The sequence below is a fragment of the Benincasa hispida genome, chromosome 9 (assembly GCF_009727055.1).
Source record: "Benincasa hispida cultivar B227 chromosome 9, ASM972705v1, whole genome shotgun sequence".
Taxonomy (NCBI): Eukaryota; Viridiplantae; Streptophyta; class Magnoliopsida; order Cucurbitales; family Cucurbitaceae; genus Benincasa; species Benincasa hispida.
Window position 1 is genome coordinate 20,148,123 of NC_052357.1, and position 13,046 is coordinate 20,161,168.

Genomic DNA, 13,046 nt, shown 5'->3' on the forward strand with positions numbered 1-13,046 from the left:
TGTAACCTATAGTTTTACATGAATCTTGATAGCATAAAAAATGTGCTATCTAGCTCCCCTTATTCCGGATTGTTCTAGGATTTTATGTGTTATGCTATTTTGTAGGTTTCAAGCACTCAAGAGGTAGAATCGAATAGAGTGATTCAGGGTTATTTGAAGCAATTCAAAGTTAATTTGAGCATCCATGATTCAAAGGAGAAAAATTACCAAAATGCCCCTGTGCTGGAGCGTTTCAACCATCTACCAAGCATAGAGCTATGCTCAAAGATAGATTGAATGCATCGTTGGAGCATCATAATGCCCGTTTTATGCTTTTGTGTTACACTTCAAGGCATTAGTTGAAGATTCAAGAGAGCATCGCAACACTGCCATCAACATTGCAACATTACAAAATTTGATGAAGAAAACACGTGTGCCTCATCATGAAGAGTGTAACCTATAGAGTAACAACACTCCAACCTTATGCTATGAATTCTAAAAGCCAACGTAGTCACGCTGCGCTTAGCGTAGTTACACTCTACCAATTTTATAAATAGGATTTTTACTACCTAGGTCAGGGAGTTCACCATTCTGCTGACTTTAGTCGATTCAACATCGATTTCTCTCCTCTTTCTTCTCTTTTAGTCTGAAGATGTATCAAAACGATAATTTGACATTTTTCATGAATATTATGGGATAAAGTATCGTTTCTAGCTTGGTTTTTTGGATTTTTCTACCTATCTAATGTATTTGTGAGTTTTCAAACTAGTTTATAATAATTGTCAAATTTGATTATGTTCTTGAATGTTTATGATTATATTATTGGATGCTTGAGTATTTTATAATTATCACTTTTAATTGACATTTGATACGTGACATTTAATCTTGTGTTAATCAATTAGAAGCAATAAGTTAGGTTAGCTTGCAAATCATTTGGATGAGTATTGTTCTAATCAACTTAGAATCGAATCAATAGAATATTTAATTAAGGCTATTCCTGTTAGCTATTCAACCTAACTTTGCCCTAGATTTTAATGATTAGGCCAACTTGAATTTTCATGTTGTTTATCAATTTAAATTAGGGTAATTAGATGATCATGTCGAATTAATTGGGCATTCCAATAATTTGGCTAGGTATAAATAATTGGTTGACTCTAGTAATGAGAATTCTATGATCGAATGCATTAAATAGGAGAATTCTATGATAACCCAAGCTAGGTTCTCTCTCAAGTTGAATTTCATCACTTTAATTTTATTTTATGCATTTAAATTTCTCTTGCAACGAAACAATCTTCAAACCCCCCCTCTCTCTTTGGTTACCCAAGGACTGAAACACTTTAGTTGAGAAATTTGAGGGCTTCCTAAATTCGAACCGTGCTACCACTGCTACATTATTTTGAGTGGATGTAGTTAAATTATTTGGTTTAAATTTGGGTGATGAAATCTACTCCGACAAAATTGGGGCTATTGCTGGGGAGTCAAGTATTTTCTTTCTTTTTTTTTTTTTTTTTTTAAGAATTTATGGTTCTTTGTTCTTTCTTTTAATTACTAGATCCTCCAAGGATCAAAATTCTTTGTTGTATTTTTTAGAGCTTGGTAGGGAGGAAATGAGATGAAGAAAAGAGGCTAGAGAACAAAGAGCTTCAGAAGAGCAAATCCGTGCTGAAAGCACATTTGAAGAAGAGCATTCTGAATAGGAGTTTGAACAGGAGATAATGGTACAGCCTGAAGAGCTCACCTTGAAGGAGCTTTCAACTCCTGACCTTACTCAGCAGCCCACTACATCACTTACCCTGAGACTACAGGTAATTTCGAGTTAAAAACTGGTCTCGATGGCGCAGCCTGTAGAGCTCTGTCACACCCCACCCTAGATTATTCTACCTAAACCTAAGATGAGATGTGAGGATCGTAGACCCCAAATGTGCAATGGAGCCTACCATCAAAATTACATGCTTGAGACGTATATAATAATTCATGTGGGCCTTGACTTGCACTTTAAAACATGTCTTTATTTTAACCAATGTAACACATTAAACTACTGACAAATATAACCAACACCTCAAAACCCCAGTTTTTTGCAATAATTTTACTTCTAACACGAACACGAGTACATACAAAAGTAGGCATGTAGTACTGTATGAGATAGGTGGCAGGCGTCACATAATCAACTGGAAACTCAAGAAGTGTTACCTAGTGGAGAAAGTAAAGGAAGAAAGGTTAAGTTAACAAGCCCAATGAATGGTGGTTTTATTAAAGACATACTATAGTAACAATATAAAATCTATGAAACACTGATTGAAAATCCCAAATAATAGAGATAGAATAAATGCAATTTTATAACAACATAATTTTCATAAAACAGCTGTTGAGAAATAAACATGAGTAATTGTTGTTGGAGACGTAAAAAACATGAATAACAAAACTTGCCACTGAAATTACTACCCAAGCATGGTCATACTATATACAGAAGAACTTGATGTAAACATGGTCATACTATTCACCGAGCAAACTCAAGGTAAATAGTAGAGAAAAACAAGGTCATTGTGGACACAGAACAACCCTCAAAAGGCATAGCACCCTAACACACGACCCAAAGCTTATGTGTGCATTGAAGTGAGTCCCAAAGACCTCCGATATATCATGACTACACTACGAAAACACATTCATGTAAGTGCAGTAGGTAATTACCATGGCACAACTTTAGTGAACTAAAACTCAAATCTTAAAACATGCTTGCCACTTTTGAACACTTAAAAACCATATCTAATCAATACATGATTTCATAATAAACATAAAACATATCAAACATATATGAAAATCGCAGTTATATTTAGAACCATGAAAATCTCGTAAAAATTATAGCATAATTAACAAAAATACAAACACACAGCACTTGCTTGAAATCATAAGTAAGGGTAATTTTCATAAAATTTCATAATACTTGTTAAACAATAAATAATGTCATAAAATAAACCACTCACCAAACTTTTGAAACGTAAAATTCAGATCAAAAAGCCGTTCTGATGTCGGTTTGTCCTGGAATATTAATTTTATCAACATGTAGATAATTACTTATTTGATCACCCCATTAAATCAAATTTAATAATTTAACCAAGGTTCTTTTATACATTCCATTTTTTTTTCTAATTAAATCTTGAATTTAATGACTCAACCTCCAAAATTTTCTCTCCCCCTTCCCCTACATAAAATTCCATAAAACCCTTATTTTTCATCACTCCTGATGTACTTTGCTAATAAGCACCATTTTTTCCTTAAAAGCAACCTCTCTTCCTTAAAATCTCTTTCTCACGTCCTCGGTATCTTCTTCTCCATTTTTTTTCCCCTCTTTTCACCTCTCATTTCCTCCCTTTGCATCTTCTCTTTTTGCAACAATCAACACATCTCTATTTATTATTTTTTTTTTTTTTATCAATTCACCTTTCCCTTTCCCAATTATAATAAGAATAATAACAAGTGTATAACATCATTTAAAAAAAATTGTAAATATAGTCAAATCTATCGACGATAGACTTCTATCATTGATAGACTCTTACTAGTAATATGGTCTACCACTCCTATAAAAAAATAATATGGTCTATCACTCCTATAAAAAAATAAGGTCTATCACTAATAGACTATTTAAATTTGATCATATTTATAATTTTTTTCATTATATTATATCTCTAATACTTTGGGTCTAATGTATATATTTACAATTGTCCCAAATTTAATTTTCTTCCATCTCTTTTCTAAGATATTGTAACAAACTCCTTTTTCTCCCTCATTCTCATAACTATCCCCTTCGTCTTCTTCATTTTCTTTAACCATCATTTTGCTTTCTTCATCAAACTTCCATTGCCCAGAGTAAGGTTACAGTTTTTTTTCCCATAATTTTTCATGTATCAATCATCAAATTACAAATTAACAAGAAAAAAAAAACCCATAAATATAACCTTTCACTAGTTTCAATCATAATCCTTCACAATTTTTCTTAATTAAACTTAAGAATGCTTACCAATTTCTACTCCAAACTTTGATCTGCAAGTTTTCAACACTTCTTTGCGAGCTTCAAATCTCAATTCTCCTATGTTTTGTTTTTCTCCTTCCACCATTATTCTCCTTTTTCCAATATTATTTTCTTCCTCCGATCTCATGTGAATTCAAAATTCCATATATATATTTTATATATTTTTTTAAAAAAATCTTATAATGACCCACCACATGTCCATCCTCTCAACTATGGGTGTTCATGAGTTGGGTTGGGTTCAAAAACTTTTTAGACCCTCGGATTGTAAAATTGTTCGATCCAAATAACCCTTATTAAAAAATGATCTCAACCCAACCCAACTATGAAATATTTGGGTTGGGTTGGTTTGAGTTAGTCGGGTCATTTATTTAAAATTTTGTTATAATAAGAAACAAAGCATAAATATGTAAAAATCTTATTTAATTGTTTTCATATAGGAAAATTATTTAGTTGGGTCATTTATTTAAAAATATTATTACAAGATATAATAAATTTTTCGAATTATCAGTTCTATCAGTGTCTATCAATATCATTAATAGACACTAAGTCTGTCAGCGTTCATCATTGATAGTTCTAAAATTTTGCCATATTTTGTAAATATTTTGGTTTATTTTTCTATATTTAAAAACAACTCTTTCATATATTGAATTAAGATTTACAACTCAATTTCAATTTATATAGTGAAAATTTTCTTTAAGTGCAAAAAAAAAAAAAAAAAACTATTTTTAAGAATTGTTGAAGAATAAATTATTCAAAAAAATAGTGGCATTAAATAAAATTAAAATCAATATATATAAATAATTGTGTTATAAGTAAAAAATATATATATATATTTTAAAGTTAATAATAAATTCGGGTTGATTTGGGTTATATTAAGTGAACTTATGAACCAACCCAATCGATAAAATTTTCATTTATTTGAACTCAACCCAACCCAAATGAGTTGATAACCCAACCCAAACCACACGATTTGGGTTGAATTGATTTTTTGGGTCATCGAATTTTTTGAACGTCCCTACTCTCAACACACACCATATATACGCACCCCCCAAAGATTCTATCTCCAAAATTTCAGCACACAGCCCACTTTATAATCTTAAATATTTTAATTATATGTTATTTTTTTTAATACGAAAAGGACAATTTTACCCAAATTTTTTTTCACTTTTCCCTTAATTCAATCTCCCCCTGTATAACTATCTTTCTTCCAATTAAAACATGTCTTTATTTTCTTTGGTTTATTCAAGGAAAACCAGGTGGTTTATTACAAGCTCACCCGGAAGGAGTTTTTCAGCTCCTGACCTTACTCAGCAGCCCCTCTACATTACTTATCCTGAGACCACATGTAATTTCGAGTTAAAAACTAGCCCCATTCACTTACTACCTTCTTTTTCTAGACGTGTAGGTGAGGATCCACACAAGCACTTGAAGGACTTCCACATTGTGTATAGTGGAATGCACCCTCACGTTGTGACTGAGGAGTAGCTCAACCTACAGGATTTCCCGTTTTCTTTGAAGGATGACACGAAGAACTGATTATACTATCTACCATCAGGATGCATCACCACCTGGACAGAGATGAAGAAGAGGTTTTTAGATAAATTTTTCCCAGCATCTAAAGCTGCCAAAATAAGGAAAGAGATTTAAATGTTTTCCCCCTAGGTAGTGGAAGAGAAGAGTTCCAAGTGCCACACGAAGTCAAGGTCTGCCACACTATAGAGTTCATTATTTGTCTTAGTACTTTGGGGTTCAGTTTTATATAGTTGGTTTAGAGTTTGTAAAACAGTTTGTATGGACATTAAGTTATTATTAATAAAGTAATATTTTAAGTTAAATTGTTTATCGCTTGGTGTTAGAAGTTGTTAGGTTAAACAGGCCAAAATGGACAGTAGATGTCACAAAATGATGGTATTTGCTGTCTTCATGCCTCCTTCTAGGTGAAAGAGGTACATCTGGGAGGAAGTGTGACGCAAATGAGCATATATTTTTATAAAAAAAAATTATGAATTTCAACTAAATAATTTAATTTCCTAAAGTGAATGTTGCAGTATTTAATAATTGTGATCGGAATCATGTTATAAAGGAAGAAATAATTATTCTATTGAAACCGCACACATAATGTTTTGAAGGAAAATTTTATTTTTTAAATGTGATGAAAAAGAGACAATAATCTTGTTGTATATTAAAAGTTGTTCTGAAAATTAAAATTCTCAATAATGAAAAGGAAAATGATATGTGGAAGAAAATTTTGAGAATTTATTTAAATCTCTTGAAGAGATAACTTATCTTTTTAATTGGGAAGCCCTAACTTAATTAACCAATTTTCTATGAACCTAATCAAATCATGCATTCTAAGATTCAAGTATAGCCTATAAACCCTAGCATACGAGAATCAATTATTTGCTACTTATCAATTTAAGCTACACTAACATCAAAGAATCATGCAAGCCTAAAATCTTTAGCATACGACATACATTCAACGGGAAAGGCATCGATCTATCCAAGAAACATACATCTAGAATTAAAGCATATTAGAAAAGGCATAATTGTGATATGAAATTTATATAAGATAATCCTCAAAGAAATTACCTGGGTTCTATTCCCAAGAATAAGAAAAGAACTACTTACTTCAAAATCTTTGATAAAGAAAGATAAAGAAAGAAGCTTCAATCCATTGCTTACACCCAAGAGAAATTAAAATTCTAACCTAATGATGCAAAAAAACAAATAATAATAATAATAAATAAATAAATAAAAATAAATGAAGAAGAAGAAATTGAGGTCTTTCCTCAGCCTCCATCAGTTTCTATATGATAAAGCCCTAAAAATTCGAAGAACACATTTATATCAGCAACGCAACGTTGCAATATTGCCCTCAGTGTTGCAACACTCCAATCGAAGCATAGTCCTCGAGCATTGCAATGCCAACGTTACGCTGATGCGTTTGGCCGCACACACTCGCGCCTTTAATGTGTCTATCAATATTTGGAGTGTCAACACTCACGCCATGCGTTGCTTCTACTCAAATGTAGCACTACGCTCGATCAGAGGGTTGCGACACTCTCCATAGGGGCATTTTGGTCATTTCGGATGCATAATTTCACTTTTGATAGCTCCAAATCAACCCTGAACTGCCTATAAGGCTCTAAAATACATGAAATGTATGCATTCCTACAAGAATAGATATTTAATCATTTAAAGATAACAAGCAAAGGAAATTAATGACATAAAAATAGCTCTTTTGGAGAGCTTTCATTACAGTTTGATCAAAATGTTCGTTTCACCCCTATATATCTCTTTTCCTTAAGTACCATTGATTCTTCTAACTAATCATTTATTTATAGTCCAACCATAAAATAAGTCCCTCTCGAGCCAGTGAGAGGGTGAGGCCCCTTATTCAAGACCTAAAATCATCACCTAAGTGAACTACTCATCTACTAGCCCTGCGGGGCAATGAGTGAATTTCATCTTGTGAAGTTATGTTCCCAACTCTCTATTTAGTCAAGTCTCTAAATGGTAGGCTTATTGAATCAACAACTCGGGCCACCATCGCCCATACAAATCAAAGGACTAACCTCATAGACAAGAGTTCATAAATCATGCAAGATTAAGATCAAGTAGCACATGATCATCCTATGAAATATTAATCTCATCAATTAACGGATTTACAAAGAGAGATTAAATATTTCGCAGACCGGTCGTATACAAATTCTTTGTATAGAATATCCCCACTCACATGTCTCCACATGAACAATTTGGATAAAACCATTCATAACTATTGCAAAGTGGATTCCTACCTATAGTGTTACCAGGATAAGACATCCAACATTATCCATATACTATAGACCTTTAGGTTATTTCTTGAACATGATTCACATGTATGTCAACCTACATACTGTTCAAGACTACATGTCATAACCTTGGATTTTTTGGTTAATGGATGAATTAATATTGCATAATTAATAATTAGATTAATAGACTAATTAATTACGAGGCTTTAGGTCACAAACTCCAACACTAAAATTGATATTCCAATGCAACATGTTGTTTGCACCATGCTTGAAGCGTTCCAAAGATAAATATCCTAAAAATAGAAGTAGTCAATAATTAAAATGATTCAACTAAGAATATGAGTATTCCAGAAAAAATCCTAAATTGAGTACTGATAAGAATATTGAAGTAAATAAGGATGATAATGAGATCTTAATAAATTATGTCATGACATGAAAAAGATGAAACCAAATTTACATAAGGTTGACAACATTTTTGCATACAATGTTGCTCACGATATTATTTATAAAAATGAGTATTATGTGTCTAGATCTATTGAAAAATGTCGACATAGAAAGGATTGACTTATGTGGAAAGAAACAATCCAATAGAAATCTACTCATTTTTCAATTGTGAGGACTAGTAGTACAGACATTAGAGAATGCCAAACATCTAAGATACAAGTAAGTATTTGTAAGAAAAATAAATAAAATAAGGTCACTAGATACAAAGCGAGATAAGTTCCACAATAATTCTCTCAAAAAACGTTGGTATTGATTATGAGGAAGCATATTTTGTAATAGTGGATATAATACCATGAGAAATCTAATTTATCTAACTGTGTATAAATATCTTAACATACATCTCAAGAATGTAGTCATACCACATTTATATGAATCTCCTAAATATGAGATTTAATTTATGAAAAACCTTAACGGATTAAAGGTATTAGAATCATATAAGTCAAATATTAGAGAATTATATTTATCTAATAGATTCTTATAAAACATTAACGAATATGATATAATCATTTTATTAAATATTTGTTGAAATAAGGGTATAAAATAACCCTATTTTTTCCATATGATATTATAAAAAGAAATCATAATCAAAATTTGTTATCTATGTATATGTTGAAGATATGAATCTATAATGGAAATTTCTGAAAAGATTTCAAAGGCAGAAAAATTTCTTAAGAAAGAAATTGAGAAGAAAGTTCCGAAAAAAATAAAGTTTTGTCTTAGATTACAAATAAAGCATAAAGCATAAAGCATATTAGATTGCATTAATTCATACATAAAAGATCTTATATGGATTGGTTAGATTATTGAACACTCCTACAATGGTTCATTCACTAGATCTGAAAAAGATATCTTATCTGATCTAAGAAAGATAAGGAAATGCTTTAGGTTCGAGAGAACCATAATTTTGGGAAATAGGTTGACTTATATTTCTTTACTAGTTTTTATGCTGGTTGTTGTAATATTTTTAGTAATGTTGTTACACATGGATATAATATTCCTCCAAAAGAAAGATATTATATTGGAGTAAATTGAACATATATTATATTTTATTTGAGAACTAATTTACATTGATTTATTTTCTTCCTAATCAATTTAATTATGATCTAGTTGATTGTGAAGATGCAGATTAATTATCTACCCCATAAGAGCTAGATCTTAAACAGATCATTTAGTATATGGAGAAGAAATTTTATATTATGGTAGTCGATGAAACAAATGATGACAATTACTGAAATGTTGACGATTCATTAGACTAGCCAAGAATGTCATTTCATGAAGATAACACCACATATGAACTTATACATTCATGACCTTGAAGAAAATAATGACATCATTATCCAACAAATCTCTTTAAAAGACAACTTGGCAGTCTTATAATGAAGGTGTTATCCACAACAACATTTGAGAAATTAGTACACAACATTTGAATGCGACGACTATGAGATGTCAAGTAATATTTTCATGAGGGGGAATAAACTCACTGAACTCTTTTTCCCTCGACTATGATTTTCCCACTGGGTTTTCCTATAAATGTTCTTAATAAGGAAATTATTGAAGTATATAAAATAATGCACTCTTTTTCTTCACTAGAATTTTTTTCGATTGGGTTTTTTTCTAGTAAGATTTTACGAGACATTTATTTTATATAATATGGATATCTAAGGAGAAGTATTATAAATGTAATATATATTATAGATGTACTATGTAGTGTAGATACCCATAACCTATATAGGTTACCAAATATCATAAAGCTCCCATTGAATTTCATGTTGTAACATACATCCTCCATTGAATTCTATTTTGTAACATACATCATTCCATGTCCTATAAATAGTGGTGTATGGTGTCTTTATAATACACACTACAATTGAGTTCAATATTTGCTCTCTCTAGATTTTTCTTCTACTTGGCTTGACTTTATTTTTCTTCTTTTGTTCTTGTTTTGTTCTTGCAATGTTCTTATTTTACAACATTATTGTAATATTTAAATTTAAAATTTAAAAAGATAATGAGAATTAAACATTTTAGTTATTATTTGCACATGAAATATTATTGTTTTTAGTAATTTTTTTTAATGTTTTACTTAAATAAAAATTGTATTGGAAAAAACCTAACTAATATAATATATATTTTAGAGAAATTTTTTTCGATAGAAAAATTACTGAAAATATTTTAAAATATAATAAGCTATTTAAAAAATTGAATAAAAAACCACAAAGCTTAGTTCACTACACATAAAGTCATATACAAGGTGGTGGATTCTGCACCCCAAAAGTAGAAATCTTTGCATTCAAACATGAAGAAAGAACGGTCGTATTTCTCAACTTGGTGCCCCCATAACAAGTTAATGTCCCTGAGCTCCACCCCCTCGCATGGAAGCAACTCGCTGCACTCCAATAACACTGCCACATTCGTTGTTGATGTCCCACGAATGTTCTTGAAGTGAACGTCGCTGATCTTCCAGTTCGAAGCCTGCATGAGGGATTAGTTGCAGCTTCATTAAAATCACAAATGAACTCAAAAGGTTACGCTAGCTCATCGGTATTAACATGGTTAGTTTCTTTTTGTCATTGTTGCTTTTTTTGTTTACCTTCTTCTCCTTCGTGCCATAGGTTTGATCGATGATTATAGGATTTTTGACGTTGTACATTACAATGTCTTCGAAGGTTATTCCTGAGGCTAACCCCGACACGGGGCTAGCCCATGTCTTTATTCTGGCACCATTGGTGGCATTGAAAATGGTGCAGTTCTTTACTAGAACGTCATAGACACTCTTCTCTTTCGAGTACTTGCCCAAGCTGCCAACGCTGAAGAAGAATAAGAAGCTTTGAGATCCTTTTCTTTGTGTCTATTTAATCTTAATAAGTTTTTTTTTTAAAAAAATAGGTATAGAGTAACCTGAGACCATGTCCCGGGCCACAAGTGACACCGGTGACGGTGATTTTCTCGGTACTGTGGCCAATGGAGACACAGTCATCACCGGTGCCAATGACACTATTCGTAATGGTGACCAGTTTTGAGGTGCTAATGTGCATTCCATCGGTGTTGGGGCTATTTCCTGGGGCTATAATGTTCTTTTTTTTTTCCTTTTAAATTTAGGTATATATTAGACACAACTCTAGTAGTTTTGAGTGTTTGAACTCGTAGTTTATAATTTAAGGAAAAGTGATTGGGTTAGGCAGAATTATTATAGTTACGATTGGAAGATTCTGGCAGAAGTTGTTTGTCTTGCAGTCATTGTAGGGCCAAGCAGCAGTGCCTTGGCCATCGAAGACGCCGGAGCCAGTGAGGATGAAACCAGTAATATCTTCAATGGAGAACCATTCTGGAGAAGAATATTCAGTGATATCAGTTGTGGCCTTTACAGTTCCTTGATTTTCGAGGGTGATGGGGAAGCTTTTGCACGGACCGGCGAAAGTCACCGGACCAACCAGAAATGTGCCTTGTGGGATTAAAAACTTCGCCGGACCGTCTGTGTTCCGACAGGCTGCAATCCAGGTTGTCATGAATGCCTGCCACGTGGGATATATATATATATATATCAAAGAAGGTGAAAATTTGTTAAAATATTTAAACCATTCATGTTTACAATATTTTAAATTGGTTGAGTTATAAAATGGGTAGAATTTAATATCTAAAAATGACTGTGTAATTAGCTGGAGGGGGACAATAAAAAGAATGTGGACAACTCAAGATATACTCAAATATTGGAATAAAACGATTGTAATTAAACCTAATTGCTGATAAAGATATAACAAGCTAAGGTAGCTAGGTTGTAGTAAAGAACTACAGCTCAAATTTAATTAACTTCAAAAGTTTAAAGATAATTAAAACACTGATGTTTTGTGTGATATTATATTCCCACCTGTGCATCATCAGTCTTTCCATCAGCTTTAGCGCCATATTTTGTAACATCGAAAACTGCACCACCATTCCCATTAAGATCAGCATTTGCCTTAATGTCATTAACTGTGCCGCCGATGTCCGGAAGTGTTCCAATACCTAGAGACCGTGGTGCGGCGGCAGGATGAAGAAGCTTCTGATTTACCATTGATACGATCCCATCGACAAGATTTGAAGCGCCGGTGGCATCATCGAGAATGGCAGCAACCTTTGCACAGCATTGCCAAGCAAGTACTAAGAGAAGGATTTGAAAGAGGCTAAGACTTTTTATCATTGTCAAGGTGAAGCGTCTTAAATAATTTGAATGCACAAGTTAGGGTTTTTAAAAGGCAATTAAACGGAAAAGTAGAATGTTTTTTCTTGGATATTTCTTTCCAATGATCAGAAGCCTTATTTATGCATGTTTAGTGGGAAAACTGAATTTAGAAAATTGGAACAAAGTTCTATCAGTTTGGAGAATTATTCCAAGAATAGAAGAATGTGTTAGCTAGCTTGTTTTCTGCCTTCCATTTAAGCAGAAGTTCTTTGGTAACAATAATTCAGTTCCTTTGACGGTTTAATCAGTTGGGCCAAGCTCTTACGTTTGATACTGTTGCAGATTGATGTTAAGATCATTGAGTAATTAACAAGCAATGTAGTATCTTAGAGTTATGGAGTTTGATCATATTTCAAAAATAAAATGGTAGTCCGAAGAGTAGGACACAATATATAGGAAAAAATTTCACTTTTCCCAACACCAAAAAGGCGTTGGGAAAAGTGACATTTCTTGACGCTGTCGGAGAAAATTTCTACCCTGATGATAGTTGTATTGAAGATTTGATTTGTTGGCTTTATAATTTTTT

At 32.3% G+C, this 13,046-nt stretch overlaps 1 protein-coding gene across 1 annotated transcript; it reads right to left on the bottom strand.

The window, feature by feature from the left end:
* Window positions 1-10,645: 10,645 nt before the first annotated feature.
* On the bottom strand, window positions 10,646-12,478 carry LOC120084601 (exopolygalacturonase clone GBGE184-like). Its single transcript, XM_039040409.1, has 5 exons — window positions 12,167-12,478; window positions 11,499-11,813; window positions 11,200-11,387; window positions 10,892-11,108; window positions 10,646-10,795 (listed from the first exon to the last, which is right to left on the bottom strand). Exons 1-5 carry the CDS (start codon window positions 12,476-12,478, stop codon window positions 10,646-10,648), a joined length of 1,182 nt encoding a protein of 393 aa, XP_038896337.1.
* Between the last annotated feature and the right edge of the window lie 568 nt (window positions 12,479-13,046).